Below are 17,897 nucleotides of genomic sequence, written 5' to 3' on the forward strand. Positions count from 1 at the left end.
ATTTTGACCCAGCCAAGAGGAATTTAAAATGAAACCAGAAATAATTTACCTGGGCCACAGAAATGAATTTATATTTTTCCTTGAGTCCCCAGCACCTGAAGTAGCAAGTTCTAATAATTGGCTTCTAAAGGCATGCAGTTTTTCACACATGTACTTCAAAGAATTTCTTCCACTCAAACAGCACAATCAAGGATAAAATATTTTTGAGGCACAGGAAGAGCACAAGAACAAGTAAGTATATGCTGAGGCCTTGTGTATGACCAAGATGGTACACTTCATATGTAGAAGCAGTAAAAGCTGTTAAAGTGCTACTTAAAAGGATAGTCTAATTATTACACACGCAACTCAACTGCACTGCTAAATATGGTTGTCTTTATTGTCTTTTTCTTTGCCCAGCCCTATCTAAACAAAATAAAACTACAGGACTGAAATTAACCCATTAAAATCAGCAATAAGTTATGAAAATCATAAAGCTTTTTAAAAAGTAATTATGGGTAGTTAAATTATTTAAAGTATACAAAGTTCAAAGAGCCAGGGGTAAGGAGGTCTCCAAGAAGGCTTCCTGGGGTAAGGGAGAGGCGAGGCCAGGGAGAAAACTTGGGAATTTGAAGGACAAAGGGAACACATGACATCAAAGTGCAGGCTAGGAATTTCACTTAAAATAACATTTCTGAAAATATTAATAAGAGCAACAATAGCACCTGCACAGTGGGACTGTGAGGAAGGAGAGAGTCTGCCTGTAGGAAAATGGGAGCAAATCTTTACATTAAAATGAGACAAGTCCAGAACTTAACTATGTTAACTATGATAGTGTGTCTGCTATAGATATCAGATGGATAAAAGCTGGTAATGATTCTAAAAGAAAAGAAAAACAGCACTGACCTTTTTCCTACCTAGCCCAGACCTCATTCACTTTGTGCACTATAAAGAGTGAGGCGTTTTATCATTATCAAATGCTGCATCAAAATAGATGATTTTTCCCCCCACATGTTTTTCCACTATAAAAGACATCTATGTTTTTATGGACAAGCTTTAAAAAGATGTCATTTTGGTTTTTAACACATACAAACAGTTATCAAAATCTGAAATAAAAATGCTGCCGTGGCTCAGACCTTGGCCTGCTAATCTGCGTGCACAACTCTTCTCGCCCACGCAGACACAGAGGCACGTGGAGCTTTTTCCTTCTGGCCCCTCAGTCCGACCTCAGGCCCTGTGTGGGAGAGGCTGTCACGCATTAACTGCCCCATGGTGGCTAACGAGCTGGCGGCTGGGTGCCCTAGTGCTAACAATGCAGGGTAAGGTTGGCTTGCTTAGCATGGAATCCAACAGATGGCTGAGCTGCATGATGATCCCTTTCAAAAGGCTTCATGGGAGTCTCTCCTTTTGCAGAGCATGAAATGAATGTGTGCGTTCTTTTTTTAAATTAAAGAATTGATCATCCCCAGGCTTCATGATAAGCTAGCCCAGGCTAAGTTTTAATAGCTGTGTAGCTATCCAAGATTAATGCCTAATTATCTTGTCTTGCCATTATTATACATCTGATTTTGTGTTTAGGACCATAAAGCTCAGGAAGGGTTCAGAATACCATCCTTAAATGTGTCTACACTATGAGCAAACTAGGAAAGAAAAAAAGAGGATGGAATTTCCAATGTCCTTTCAAATCAACTAAATCAAGTCAAGAAAATTTCACACAAGTTTTCTGCTGCCATTAGAAATTGTGATTTTCAAAAGTGAATATTAATATTTGTTCTGCTGGGGAGGCTCTGCCCCACTTTTTGCTAAGTATTTGCTTAAATAGAGGTCTTCTGACCCTTTTGTTCAAGTATGATTTTGTTTAGGTTAGTTTTAAAGGAGACTGCATCATGAACCCAATTTAAGAGATTGTTTGGATTGAATTGGCCCAGTGAATATTTTGCCCTGCACTGTTATGTCATGCTGGGTTCTAGGAAGTGAACGAAAGTTTGACACTGGCACTGGAGTAACCCTCGTCACTCCCAATACTCTGCAGGCTGCTGTGGTCATCAATGTCACTGATGCTGGTGGTACTGATATTGTCCACTTCTCCATGGGAGAACTCTGTGCTTTCAACATCCACTTCAATCTCCTCTGCCAAAGGGGAAAAAGAGAACGTTAGTAATCTAGTTTATGGGCACTTTAAAAAACTAACAGAGGAAAAGTGATTACTTTTTATAGTATAAAATAATTGTTAAACAAGTTTATTATGAGTGATGTCTGGAGAACAGAAGGAACCAAAGGTGAAGAGACATGGATATATTTTACAAAAGGGAATGTCTGGTATACAGTGGTGGTCTCAATTTAGGCAGCAAGTTTACTAAAGCCTTTGACGCCAGCCTGTCTGGACCTCCCACCAAAAGCACTTGGCCTATTTGGGAATTAGTGTTTAATATTAAAAGATCCCAACCCCAAATGGTTTAACAACATCTGTTTTGCATTAAACTAGAAACTAATTCTCAGTCTGTTTATTAATCAGAGTTGCTTTAAGGGGGGTGGGGGGAGGAGAGCATAAACTTAATATAGACAAACTAGAAAATTTATCCGCGCAGGCGTTTGGTAGTATCATTCTACCAACAGTGCTTCAGACTTCTAAGATTCATCATAAAGATATTTGACTATTCAGTAACCAAAATAAGCCTGTCATTATAAAGCAGACTATGGGATTTGTCTTCCAATTTAATTTTCTTGCATCAAATATAGCTTGAAATGAAGGACTGATGCTTAAAGCCTCTGGATTATAGTGAGTTCTATAGTAAAGATTATAGTAAAGGCATTTCAGTGGTGGTATTTAACTTCAAAAATCAAATTTGATGGAAAAAAGTCTAAATACATATTACCCAGCTATCGGTAGATATCTCAATTGTTAAGTACTACATATACAATCACCAATAATATATAAAAAGCAATACACATTTTAAAAAATAAAAGGCAGTTGAAAAGCTGTTTTCTCCCATAATAGCTAGAATGAACTCAAGGTTCTTCAGTTCTCTTAAAACAAACTCAAAGCCTAATGTTTCACATTTGGCACTGACTTTAAGGGTTCACACTGATCACAATTGCTTTAGGGAAAGTGGATTCTTGCTGAGCCCAAGAAGACAGAGTAAGTTAGTTCAAAGAGTATAATTTTCAAAAGGGTTTGTTGCTTCAAAAGTTTTAGAGATCTGTTTTTAAAATGCAGGCAGCTGTCCAAACAAGCTGTCCAAATAATCCTATGAATCCATAACTATTTGTTTCATACCCACAATGCTTCACAGGCTATTTAGTGTTTCCTAGTATCACAGAACATGCATTCAACCTCCAATTGGGAAATAAAATGAAGACACCCTATCTAACAAAGCATGCTGAACTCAAAGTAAAATGAGACATGCTCTAGCCAAATGGAATAGAGATTGTTACTAAAAGTTACTGGGAAAGAGGGCTGTCAGATAAGAACAAGAATACTAGATAAGGCAACTAATATGCTGGGGGTACTAAAAAATGAGAACTATAATGATGAAGATACAACCTCTAAAATTTGGAAGTGGGTAGGTACAAGGAGGAGATAACATCAGGAAGAGCAGTTAAAGCATGAAGACCTGACAGATCACAGTGTGTAAGCGTTAGAAAAAAAGACTAGGATCAAGGTCTGCCTCCTAATTCAAGAGTATTTCTGCTATACCTCACGGTCACTTATAAATGTAGCATGTCCTAGAGGTTCTTGCTGTTTGCCCTAGTAAATTTTTGTTCTTCAAAATTGAGTGCCACATAAAAACAAACTTTTACATAAGAAAAACAACAAACCTAAGGACTCCTACTGTGTTAAAAGGGATAAAAAAAAAAAAAAACAGGTTAAAAGGCTCCTACAGAATATAGGAAATTTGAGTATTAAAAAGAAAAAGAATGACTACAATGGACTTGAACACATTCAATACATGAAAACATGAGTTCATAACATAGAAAAAATAGCAAAACAAAAAGCCCTATTACTTCTGGAGGTTACCAAGGCACCAACTTATTCAGAAAATTGATAAAACAAAAACAAACATCCCATATTCCCTGTATGGACTTTATTTCAGAGTAACCATAAACTAAAGGAAATGTTCTTCCTTATAGAAGGAAAAGTTAAACATCAGAAGAATGATAAAATTAGAAAATCACTATTTTGTAACATCCAATGATATCGGGGCAATAATGATTGCTAAAACTATTAAGTGAAAGACTGAAACATTCACATAAAAGTATCAAGATGACAATACCTGAACCCACTAACCAATGTTTTCACTAGAGTGAGACAACTGGACACAATATTGATGTACCAAGAAGTGCACAGCACCACCTATGAAGTATTCTTGCCTCAAAAAAACCCAAAAGGAACCTGAATTTAATCAACCCCACAAGATCTACCAACTAGTTTACAGGAAATAAGAGGTACTGTTAAGTGACACCATGAAGACAAACATCCAAATAAAAAATGTGGGAAATTCTATAAGAAAAACGGCCCATCCTGTTTCTATAATAAATAAATGGTACTGGGGGGAAAAAGTGGGGAAGGGAAAATTTTATAGATGAAAAGTATCTTAAAAGTCCACAAACAAATACTATGTGGACTTTGGATTCTAATTCAAACATACCAAAGGTAAAATGACATTTTTGAGAAATATCTATTATGGCACTGAATAAGAGCATCTGATTTTATTAATTTTATGGGACATTATAATAATATAATCATACTTTTTAAAGTCCTATTTTTTTAAAGATACATACTGAAGTATTTACAGAAAACATGATAATGTCCTCTGGGATTGATTTCAAACATTCAAAAGAAAATGGTGAGGGTGAGAGTGCGGGTGACAGTGGGCGAACAGATGAAACAAGAATGACAGAATGTTGACAGCTGTTCCAACTGGGTGTTAGGTACATGAGAGTTCATTACTCTATTCTACTTTTGTATATGTTTGAAATTTTCCATAATATAAAGTCAAAACAAGAAATCTTGCAAAAATTTGTTTAGCAATCTCAAGAATCTCATGAGCTCAATTTTCCCAAATGTAAAGTTTAAAATCACCAGAGTTTACCTCTGGGATCCTTTACTGTGGTGTGAGTTCTGATGTAGTAAGAGCTACAGATGAGTAGATCAGTAAAATTCAAATAATTTCTTTTTGGTTGATTTTTCTTCTTAAATTCTGCCAGAGACAAATGTTCTGGGATAGATGGAAAGAGAAATGACGGATATGGCATTTTAAAATACAGGTATAAAAATTAATATCACCAGTAATAAGACATGTCAACATCATGTATCTTCTTGATACAATAAATTGAGAAAGGCATACTATCACTTCTCTGATATTTCTTCCCCCAAATGTATAACTTCGATCTATTAATAGAAAAACATGAGAAAACGCAAAGTGAGCAACACTATATAAAATAATGAGCCAATATTTTTCAGAAGTGTCATGGTCATGAAAGAAATACTGAAGAACTATGTAATGCAATGTAGAATCCTGCATTGGATCCAGTATCAGACCAAGAACATGAGTAGGAAAACTGGTAAAATTTGAATAAGGCCTATAGATTAACAGTATTGCATGAATGTTAATTTCCTGGTGTTGATAACTGCATTATGGTTATATAAAGATGTTAACGTTAGGGAAACCTAGGTAAAGGGTATATGAGAACTCTGTAATTTTCTACAGAAAACGTTTCTCTAAGTCTAAAACTGTTTCAAAGTAGAAAATTAAAAATACATATATAATCAAAAAAGAAGTTCTATAGTTCACATGGGCATTACTAGACAACGTTGTGATTGCCTAAAATCTAGAATATTACAATGTTGGCCAAAGAGTAAAAAGCAAATACAGTGCCTCCCAACCTATGTTCCCTAAATCCAGATACAGGGATTCTTAGTATTTCATTAGGGAGGTAGCACACTGCTTACCTCGCTCTGAATCAGAGCGATCTGAAGAAATAGTTGATCCGATGCTGTCCATTCGTATTCGTTCCATCTCCTGAGGACCCTGCAGCTGTTCCAGTCGCCGCTTTAAAAATCTCTGTTCTCTTTCCAAGTTTTCTAGCTGGTGTTGGCTCTTCCTTTCAGCTTCTTCAAGTTTCTAAAATGATATTTAAGTTTGTGTATAATCCAGTACAAACAGTAAAACTGATTTTTACCTAACATCTCAAAAGATTTGTTAGACATGAATGAATATACTACAAATACGTGTGTGTGTGTGTGTGTGTGTGTGTGTGTGTGTGTGTGTGTTAAAACACGTAAGTACAACAAAAATCGTTATTTCCTTACTTTTTGGGGGTGTGTGTATAATGCATACCACATTTACTAGAACAGTATGTAATTCTCAAAGTCTGTAAGTTATCTCCACGAAAGAGAAACTTGCTCTGCAGTGTAGTCTGATGGAAAAATACTGAGAGACAGAGTCAAATGAAGTCATCTCCACCAGAGGGCACAACTGCCTTCGTTCTGGGTATCACCAGAGTTATTATTTTCCTAAGTATTCCCAGCTCTTCAAACGGCCATGCTGTCAAACAATTATTTTAATCAGGTTATGTTGCTCCTTCCCATCAGATTAGCTGATAAAATTTTAGATTTCTCTTGATTCAGTTACTAAGGAGGGCATGGTGAGCTAGTTGGTGTATATGAATAGGAATCATTGCTTCTAATAAAACCAGGACCAAGAGAATCATGTGCAAATATGAAAGTAAAGGTTCTCACCTTGATGTGTGCTTTGGCTTTGTTGAGCAAACCAAGTGTTGTGTGCCTGGTGCAGTCTGGTCCCAGTGGAATCAGAACTTTTAAGCGTTCTAAACATAGACGCAGATGAGCTCGTCTAAGAAAGACAGAAAAGTCAAATAAGCACAGTCTGAATATTCTACTAGAAATATCCTAAAACCTATTTTTAGACAAATAATAATTTGTACATTATTCAGTCTATAACCATGTTACACCCCTACTTCCATATATGCAAGTGCAGGTATGCTTAGTGATTTTCAACCTGTCATTTCTGTTGTACTCTACAGCAACTGGCCACTTCATATTATTATCCCCAATGGTAATCTCTGTCAGAGATTATTTCATTTTAGCCTGCCCCATAAACTATCTATTAATGTATGTATTAATCTAACATACTATCTAAAACTATGTATTAATGTAATGTGGAAGTAGGGAAAGCATACTAGGGCAACTGTATTTGATGCTGAATAGCTAAAACTGAAGGCTAAAATAGGGGTTTTCAGCTGGGGTAACACAAGGACTTATAAAATGCTCATAGATTTCCATATCCTCCCTTCCACCTTACACACACACACGCACAGCTGTCCTACAGTGTTATATATTATTATGTGTCATGTTGAACCATATAAAATTTCTGCTATTCAACCATTTCTCAATTATAAAAACAACTTCATATGATCCAACACAATAGAAACAGCAAAATTCTGTGACCAGCTAGGATAGGATTAGGCAAAATATATGGCTCTGTGGTCAATTCTAACCACTGAAACCACAACCTATAAAACAGTTCCTTGCTTCCTAATATCTAAGCATACCAGCTCATTAGTTGTTTTTTAAAGATAATCTTTTTTAAAGTATGATTTTATTGATTTTTAGAGAGAGAGGAATGGAGAGGGATAGAGAGAGAGAAACATCGATGAGAGAAGATCATCAATCGGCTGCCTCCTGCACGTTCCCTCCTGGGGATCAAGCCCACAACCCAGGCATGTGCCGCGACTGGGAATCAAACTGGCGACCTCTTGGTTTCTGGATCGATGCTTAACTGCTGAGACACACTGGCAGGGCACTCATTAGTTTTTCATTTTATTTCTGTCTCTCTCCCTCTTCTCTTACTGCCCACCTGCAATGTTCTATACATGGGGAAAAGCCCGGTGAAAAATTCTTTACTGAAAGTCATTTGCGCCAAAACCGGTTTGGCTCAGTGGATAGAGCGTCGGCCTGAGGACTGAAAGGTCCCAGGTTCGATTCCGGTCAAGGGCATGTAACTTGGTTGTGGGCACATCCCCAGTAGGAGGTGTGCAGGAGGCAGCTGATCGATGTTTCTCTCTCATCGATGTTTCTGACTATCCCTCTTCCTTCCTCTCTGTAAAAAAATCAATAAAATATATTAAAAGTCATTTGCATTCTTTAATCCACCTATCCCATGTGGGCAAATTAGAGGATATTTCTCCTGGAAATGCTAGCAGACAACCTTATGGATTTACCTTCCCTGTACCATAAAGGAACTATGATTACTATGATGGGAGTTCTGGGTACATATTTCCACTCTAAAATAATACTAGTCCACATCTTTGATCCTGTGTTTCATAAGGCATAATGTAATTCAGCAGTTAATCATTTATTTATCTGGAAAGAAAATTCACAAATGTGTTCATGGTTTACCCCTATTCCTTAAAGAGCTATAATTGAACATTTAGCAGCAACTGTCTCAACTGTACCAGGAACAAAACACATCTTCCATTTTCTCCTCAAAGAAGGCCAAAATTGGTTTATCACCAAACTATGCTTTATCTGTCTTAATATACATGAAATAATCGTCAAGTGAAATTCCAAATGCTAGCAAATCCGAAAAAGGGGTAGGCAAGCAAGGATGATTAAAGGTAGTAAGGTCAGAGACTTGGCTGATGAATTGTTAAGATTCTTCCAATACCCACTAGCCCAGCTAGGAAGGTCTGTTAGTATTTCCATTCCAAATCTCTCTCCTGAGTTCAATAACTCAAATCTAATAAATTAGTTCCAGGCTGAAACCTGGCATACCTGATGTGGATAAAATACTTTTTTTTATTTTCCCTAAATCAATGGATTCCCCTTAATGTGATTTAATAATTAAAAAGTCACTCTCTCCCCAAATCACAGAGCCTTTATAAAATTTTCATTTTTAACTGGAAAACCTCATAGGTGAGGTCTTTAACATGATCACAGAGTGCTCTTGCTGAGCAGACTAAAAACAAAACAAAATCCACAGTAAAAAAAAAAAAAAAAGGCATTTAAACTCTTCATTGGGATCATTAGAGCACAGGCCTAACAACTGCACGCACGGAACGACGCTGGAGAGACTGGTGGTTCTTTCACCATTAACTAGAGGCTCCCAACAGGGAGCTCTGAATTAATCACGTAAATAAGTTTGCGAAGCAGCTGACCAGTGAAGTGAACAATGATGTTGCCATAAGAATAACTTGCCAATTTTGTTTAAAGTCCTTTAAACAAGAAATTCAATGTACATATAGGAAATATCTTAGAAATTCAGTGTACATATTGGAAAAATAACTTCAGAATGATTCTTTACATCAAGGGGAAAAATGGGTGGGTCAATGTTCTATTTTATGAGACATAAGTAAAGTCATATTAAAATCTGGGCAGAAATCCACTAATATTAAGATGTTTATGTTTTCTATCTCTTTTTTAATCATTCGGTTGTATATTTATTACGTGACTTTTGTATAATCAGCAATAATCCGGACACTTGCTTGAGTGGGAGACGTAAAAAAAGAAATGTAAACTTTTCAGAGTGTAAAATCTAGACTACAGAACAAAATATATTGTTTTGTTTCATTTGGTTCATAATGAAATAAGTCATACAGATAGCAAGGGCAACAGAAACTGAATAAAACGAGAGATTGTAATTGGAGGAGGTAAACTTATAAAAGGTTGAAACTTGACTTTGGACTTTAGGGATATTGAATTTGTCTATGAAAAAGCAAGGATTTTCAAGGGAATTAAAAGAGCAAAGGAAACAAGTTCATATATTGAAAGTTGAATCCTAAAATTAAAAAATACCTTCGTTTTTTTCATTCAAGAGAAAACAACTGAAGTAGAATTCTATTTTTAAAAAGTATAAACCAAGTTCAGCAGTCTGCTGATCTGCAATAGAGCAGTCACATCAGGAGATGCACAAGCCAAGGGAGTCAAGGTGTAAGTACTGCCTAAATGAGCAGGGAAGGCACACTGTCCTCTCAAATACTTGTTATTAGCCACCACTGGCCATTCCTTCCATCAAATACAAAATTATAAGTGCACTGTGAGACACAGCTTACACCAAGAAAACATGTCCTGAGATATCATGTCTCGCCAAGGTCAATGATGTCATTTTCTATGTTTCGTAAATACGGTTCTCCAAAATAGATAGTAGTGTAAAGGATGAGAGGTGAATCATGTCCTCTTTCTTACAGTTTTTGTATTTATAACTCAGTCAGTCAAGCATTTGGAGAGTAGAATGACAAAGGGTTAATGGCAGCTACAGGATAGCAGCCAACCAAGGGGGAGCCACACTTTTCAAAGTTGCCATCCAAATACTGCACACAGTTGTCCACATGTGCTTGCTTCTGTGCCACTTTTAGGTGCACACTTCTAAGAGCGACGGACACCAGGTGACTGTAAACTGCATGGCACAATTCTTCTTCCCTTACAACGGTGCTGTGCTCCTCTCCACCCTTTCTCCCACAGTCTCCCTGCTGGTGACCAGATTGCAAGCTTAACCACCAACGACCTAGAAAGGCGTATCTTTTGATGCCATCTGGTCCTTTCTTTTCTTGCCTTCATTCTCATGTGACTGGTGGCTCAGGAGCCTCCTGTGTGTGCCTGACAAATCATGGGCTGTACGATACTGGAGGAAGAAAAGAGGACAAGAGACAGAAGAAAAAAGCTTGGTTTGAATTGAAAATCCTTATGCACGGAGAAAAAAATTCCAAGTATCATAAAGATGATGTTTTTCACGTCCCCAAGGAGTGGAAGAGCTGACAGACAACAAGGATTTCTAACAGGTACAATCCTGCACCTTTAATCAAAGCAGGGTAAGAAGGCTGGGGAAAGTTAAGGCTTTTGTACTGACTATTCTGATGAACACTAGACTAGCAACCAATAGAAAAAATCCTGACACTGTAAAATCTATGAAACTAGACTTGATCAAAACCGAGAAAAAAATTTAGCTCCCTGGTTAGCATTTACTTAACTTTACACAACACATGGATGGCATAACAAAAATTAAATTAGGAAAGATTTTAGTTTCATAGTTTTTATTATGCTATCCATGTGTTGTGAAAAGTTAGGTAAATGCTAACCAGGGAGCTAACAATGGAGAGATACAAAAGTACAAATATGATCATATTCTACAATTCAGCTTATTTTGTTTGTGAACTAAGAAAGTTTAGACAAGCGGTCCCCATAAAATGGCATATGGCAAATGGCAAATAAGTAAATGCTAACCAGGGAGCAAAGTTAGGATTAGACACTGCAGCAGGAAGTGCCCTATGAGAAAACTGAAGTTTCCTTGCTGAGCGGGAGTGGGTAAGACAATGGAGAGATACAAAAGTACTTTTATTTTCAAAGATGCTTTGAGGTCTATTTTAAAATGACATTTAAAAGTGGGTTTTACCCAGGGGAAGGGCAATTCTCAGTGCCTAACCCTGTTAGACAGAAGGTCCTATCAAAATTTACCCACACCTTCAAAAAGGGCAAGCCCCTTGTGGGAAAAGGAACAATTAGAGTCTGTTTGGCTCTTATTTTGGTAGATTGGGATCATTTTTCTCTGAAGGAACCAATGCTGCATTTGATTTCAAACCTTGTAAACTCTACTGCAAAACTGAAATATCACAGAATGTGAGGGGAAATGATTTTGCTATTAAATGGCCCCTCCTAGTAGCTGTGATATTTTAAAGCATAGGTATATATCAACCACAAGAAGCAAACAGTGTTGAAGGAGAAGAAAGAATTCCCTTTCAGGAAAAAATTGCAAGTATCATCCGATGATGTTTTTCAAGTCGTCTCTGGAAACTCTAATCCCTCTGCCCAACAATAAGAAATTTAACGAGCCTGCCCAGCCTCACAAACCATCCACTGGCTGATGCCCTTGAAGGCACGGTCCTTCATTGGAACTTCTCTTTCATTCCTCCACTACAGGATACCAAGACTTTGCCAAGTAACTAAATAAAAATGGAAAACAAGTCAAGTGATAGGGACAGTACTTGCATTTTCCTCTCTGCTGAATGTTACGCAATGGGCTTTGAGTTCTCCCTTGAGCCACATTCTTCAAAGCTGCAGTGGCTTGTGGCCAGGTTTCCCAACTTGCTACACACTTTTGCACATGACATCAGCTAAATGCTTATCCTACACACTTTATATTCCAACATTTCTCTGAAGTTTACTGTGTTGAGAATCTTATGAAAATCTCCTAAACTTCAAAACAACTGCCTGCCTCCTTTTCTTATGAAAAATGACATTAAAAATGGATCCAGATAGCAAGCACACTCATGCTGCTCATGAATTTTATTTACAAAAACAAATATGATCATATTCTACAATTCAGCTTATTTAGTTTGTGAACTAAGAAAGTTTAGACAAGTGGTCCCCATAAAATGGCATATAGTAATTATGTTTCACTTACAATGTATATATTTTCTCCTTTGCAAAACATAAACGGACTATTAACTCCCTGGTATTAACTTGGTAAGTGGCATTTTCCTAGAGTTAGACCTGACTGTGGTATCATGGGGCTTGATGACAACAAAATAAAAACTCAGGAGACTATCTGGGACCCTCTTCTCAGTTTTCAAAAACAGATGCTTTCATTAATATTCTTCTTAATTCAACTGGTATCTTGTAAAATAACCAGAGAGGAATATCAACAAGTGTTATAATGACGTCTCAAATTATATAAGTTATATACATTGTCTAATATATATATATATATATATATATATATATATATATATATATATATATATATATATCTTATTTCATAGTCACATTGTCCATCAAAGCACTAAAAGGACTCATTTATATATAGATAAATAAAATCAGAAAAATAAAATCAGAAAAGCTGAGATACATGTTACTCATTCTTGGAAGACTTTTAAAAATCACCTTCTGCTAATAAAATCTAAGTAGTTCTTAGGTAGGGAGCCAGACAGTATTTAAAGCCAGAAAGTTAAATATAGTGTGCCTTCCAGAAGTCATAGTTTTCCTCAAATATTTTGAAGAAAAGCACTATTTTATATAAAATCAAGCACAGATGATGCAAAGTATACTTTTAAGATGAAAAAAAAAAAAGACTTCAAATTTCATTATTTCACACTGCATCCGAGGACCTCCAGGAATCTATGTTCAAACTACTAGAGCACATTACTGTAGATCCCTATGACAGTTCTGGATCTCAGAACCTCATTTCCGAGTCATGGCTGGGATTATGACTTTCAAAGGTTTAGACAGGGAGGAGGAGTGAAGAAGAGAGGGGAGGTGGGGAGGAGAGAGGAGAAATTGAGTACTCAAATTAATGACAAAATAGTGACATATTCTTTCTCAAACTACACAGATTCCGTGTAGGCTGACATTTATTTAGTCTTTCCATCTCAGAGATATGAGGAAGATGAAGTGGCCACTCAGAGGCAATAACAATGATCATCAGTAAACAATGAACTCCACCCTATTATGTCACTGAACTAGATGTAAAGATTTTTAAAAGATGCCAGTAGTAATCTATAATTTACCCTTCTCTCTACCATCTTTCCAGCCCCACTTCCCATCACTTCTTGAAAACCTCTTCCACAAACCAAATGTGCTTTCATATTTACTGATTTCTCTACCTGGAATGACTTTCTCTCCACTGTCCAACTAGCGGGCACCTACCTCATTTGTCAGCCCACAGTCAAACTATTGTTTCTCCCATGAGGCCTTCCTTGCCATACCCCTTTCTCAGGTAATTAATAATTGATTTTCATACCAATCACATATTTTAATTATCTTCTAGGTAAGACTGAATCCATTCTTTTACTCATTTCAGGTCTTCAAATACTAACAGAAAGACTGGCCCACCATGGGGAGGAGGTAACAATTTCCAGTGGATTTATCTAGGACTCTCTAGCTCACCAAAGTTGAGGTAACAATACTGAGGCCTCTAAAGACTATAATCAGGCCAACATTCATTAGAGATCTGCTTATGGATGCCAGAATTCTACACTGGGTTGTTTTGTGTGCAGCTGAGGTCACCACCAAAGATGACTACATGTAGAGTAACCAACAATCTCCAACTTAACTCTTGATTAGAGTCGACATCTCGTATTTTATTTTTAAATTTTATTTTTTCCAGCACCTTTTATCCTCTCTATGCCCTTTACCACTTCCACCCATCCCCCTCCACCCCCACAAACCACACTGTTGTACATGTCCATGAGTTCTTCTTTTTTTCTCAGGTTATCCACACTCCCCCACCCAACTCTCTAACTATGAATCTCGACATCTCTTTTAATAGTGAAGCAAAGGGTTAAGATTTGCAGACACTACAACAGAGTGACTTATCAAAGAATTTATAGTGATGGGGACTAGGACAACAATGTCAAAGGAAATTCAAAAATAAAAAATTTTAATTCAATTTTTTGGCACCAATTTCGACTTTTAGACTTTATTAACAACAGGCTTCCTAGCAAATAGAAAATATAACTGATATAAATTTGGCCTCTGTTCCATCTGTTATTCAATAAATAAAAAGTGATAAAAACAAGTATAATAATACTAAGGCAATTACTAAGAAGAAAATAGAAAAGAAACAGCTAAGAAAACTCAGGTATGAAAGGGGAAAGTCTAAAAAGAAGTACTCCACAATGCCCAGGGGCGGAGGGAGGGGGAAATAAATGAATAGTTTTTATCCCATCTGGTAATATGAGAAATTAGTGTTTGCACAGTTTTACACAATCCCAGGACTGCTGATCAGATGAAGGCTACTACATAATACAGAACACATAAACAAATGATTTTTTTTCACTGTCATGCTTTCATCTCTAAGACTTGGCTTTTGACAGCCTCATTTGAAAAAAAAATTTTTTAAAATCTCGTTCCAAAGGCCTATATTCTTCACTGAAACTCCAAGGAACCCAATCTCCAAAGTAATTTAACAAAAATTGCTCACTTGACGTCCATTCTGAGCTAAATTTATATTCCATGCATACATCTCATCCGCTCTATGTTTATGAGGAATTTGCGTGTATGTGGTTTTAAAAAAACAACAACAACACACACACACACAAAAAAAAACAACAAAAATTTATTCATTCACCATATTTCTTCTTTGGTCACACAAGAACTTTCTGTATTCTAAGTTCCAAAGTCTGGGAAATAGGGCTACATCACTGGGGAACACAGTGGCAATTTGTTCTAAATACAAAATAGCTTATTTTCCTTTGGCAACCCTCCAGGGGTTTCGGTGGAGGGAAAGGATACTCTTCTCTAAAGAGATCAGGAGAGATCATGCTCTGAACCTGGCCCACTGTCAAAACTTAGCTGTGGGTGGAAGAGACATTTTAAAAAATTAGTTACCTTTCACATCAACTTGGAAACTGATTAAAGTCTTTTTTGCATTATTAACTGTTTTTCTAATTTTCAGCCTTTTGTTGGTGTTCATCCCTATTCTGGCAGCCCCCATTGGCTGATTTAATGGTTCCAAGGGCTGAGAAGTGTTGCTCTCCAAAAGAAAAAGCATTCTCACAGGGACTGGGAAGGCAATCAGCAATCACAACAGTAGCTACTTGTTAATTTTCTATTTGAAACACAGTGATGTCAATAGTATTGTACCCTACCAGCCACCATGGGGTAAGGTACATTTTGAAATCAAAACAGACTTCCTACGTGCTGGCAAGTCAGATCTGAGACACAGTGATAATGTTCTGTAAGACACTGCCCTAGTTTCATATGCAAAATGCACATAACAAGCATTAGTCTACTCTTCTCTAAAAATCTAACTCTCACAGCCCTTTCTACCCCACAGCCTAGTTATTTTGTTATATCAAATTATAGTCCAGAATGGCAGAGAGAAATGAAGAAATATTGCTACTGATCCCTCATAAAATGGTGAGCCTACATAGCACAAACAGCACACCCAAAGAATGCTTTGTAATGTGAATGTTCATGTAGAGGCATAAAATGAAAATAGCACAATGCCTTTAAAAAATGGCCCTGCTAATAAGATGATTAGCATAATAGTCCACTTTAAGGGGGTGTATCTACTTAAAAGGAAAGACACATTTTATTAAGTGGAACAGGAACACTCTGGCCTAAGAATGAATGCATCTCCGGAAAAGGAATATTTACAATTTATACTGAGTATGAGCAACCTGAAATAAGGAACTAAATGATTAAAAGTGGTGACCATGCTTACCACTGGCAGACGGCAAATGGTTTGGCATTGCTGGACATTTGCCAATTCAGTCAAGCCAGCCAGGGATTATTTTGAAAGTCCCATTTTAGCACAATTTCCCCAGAATTAAAATGCAAGGAATTTTTTTGTGTGTGTTTTTTTTGTTTTGGGGGAGAGGGTTTTTGGGCAGGAAAAGATAACAAAGAGCAATTGTTGGCCCATCTGTAATTAACCCATTGGGCATTTGGAACCTCTGGAAAAATAAGATTCATAGAATTTTAAACATCATAGTTCTGACAATGACAGATAATGTTTTGGTATAGCTTTTTATTTCAGAGTTACTTAACTCTTCTGATCTTTCTCTTTCATAATACTGTATCACATTTTCTGACCACTTTTTTTTCAAGGGCCCAACTGAAGAGTAGTTTTTGAGAGTTACTATTGGAGGCAGCCTCACACAACACCTGGCATCAATCCTGAGCATGCTCTCCTCTGATAAAGCAAAAAAAATTTTCAGTATTGTATTTGGACACTGACAGATGAGCATTTTTAGGTAGGTAGAAAGTGAACATGCCTTAAGAACTACTTTACTTTTTAAAACCCTTCTGAAAAGGAAAAGGTATTCAATGGAGTAACAACAACTACAAGCCTATCTAATAAAAGAGTAATATGCAAATTAACCATCACTCTGCTATACCCACCAGCCAATCAGGAGCAAGTATGAAAATTAACCCAACCAAGATGGCTGCAGAAATGGAGAGAGCAGGAGGGAGGCTTGGGTTTCCCCGGTGATGGAGGAAGCCAAGCTTTCTGCACCCCCTGGCGGGCCCAGGCCTCCACTCAAGGCTACAAAGATTCAATTATAGAAGATAAATAAATCCCAAGAAAAATGGCAGCAGCCACAGAGCTGGAGAGAGCAGGAGGACAGGGTTGCCCTGGGCGATGGAAGAAGCCAAGCTTTCCACACACCCTGGCCTGCCTTGGCCTTCGCTTAAGGCTACAAAGTTTCAATTATAGAAGATAAATAAATCCCAACAGAAATGGCTGCGGCCACAGAGCAAGCAGGAGGCTTGGCTCCGCTCCAGGCTACAAAGTTTCAATTGTAGACAATAAATAAATCCCAGATACCAGGGCTTCCACTTGGGTCGCTGGGGGGCATGGCCCGCCTGCAAACCACCACAGGCCCCTCACCCAGGCTGCTCCACGCCCCAAAGGAACCCCCACCCTGATCCGGGACACCCTTCAGGGCAAACCAGCTGGCCCCCTCCCATGCACCAGGCCTCTATCCTATCTAATAAAAGAGTAATATGCAGATTGACCATCACTCCAACACACAAGATGGCTGCCCCCATGTGGTCAAAGATCCTGCCCCCATGTGGACACAAGATGGCCACCACAAGATGGCCAGCAAGGGAGGGCAGTTGGGAGGGACCAGGCCTGCAAGGGAGGGCAGTTGGGGGCGATCAAGCCTGCAGGGGAGGGCAGTTAGGGGTGACCAAGCCGGCAGAGGAGGGAAGTTGGGGGCGACCAGGCATGCAGGGAAAGGCAGTTGGGAGGGACCCAGGCCTGCAGGGGAGAGCAGTTGGGGGGGACCAGGCCTGCAGGGGAGGGCAGTTGGGGGGGGACCAGGCCTGCAGGGAAGGGCAGTTAGGGGTGACCAGGCCTGCAGGGGAGGGCAGTTAGGGGTGATCAGGCCGGCAGGGGAGGGCACTTAGGGGCAAACAGACTGGCAGGGGAGCAGTTAGGCATCAATCAGGCTGG

General features: G+C 38.0%; 1 protein-coding gene across 2 annotated transcripts in view; it reads right to left on the minus strand.

The window, feature by feature from the left end:
* Positions 1 to 350: 350 nt before the first annotated feature.
* The window catches only part of MXI1 (MAX interactor 1, dimerization protein), a 77,556-nt gene continuing 60,009 nt past the window's right edge, over positions 351 to 17,897 (minus strand). For both annotated transcript variants that reach the window (XM_080687690.1, XM_080687691.1), the window contains exons 4-6: positions 6,719 to 6,833; positions 5,930 to 6,101; positions 351 to 2,106 (exon numbers count right to left, since the gene is read on the minus strand). In XM_080687690.1, the coding sequence (XP_080543816.1) occupies positions 1,943 to 2,106; positions 5,930 to 6,101; positions 6,719 to 6,833 (451 nt within the window). In that variant the 3' untranslated portion in view covers positions 351 to 1,942. The remainder of the gene's footprint in view (positions 2,107 to 5,929; positions 6,102 to 6,718; positions 6,834 to 17,897) is intronic.

Source organism: Plecotus auritus (assembly GCF_963455305.1).
Source record: "Plecotus auritus genome assembly, chromosome: 9".
In the NCBI taxonomy this organism is placed as follows: domain Eukaryota; kingdom Metazoa; phylum Chordata; class Mammalia; order Chiroptera; family Vespertilionidae; genus Plecotus; species Plecotus auritus.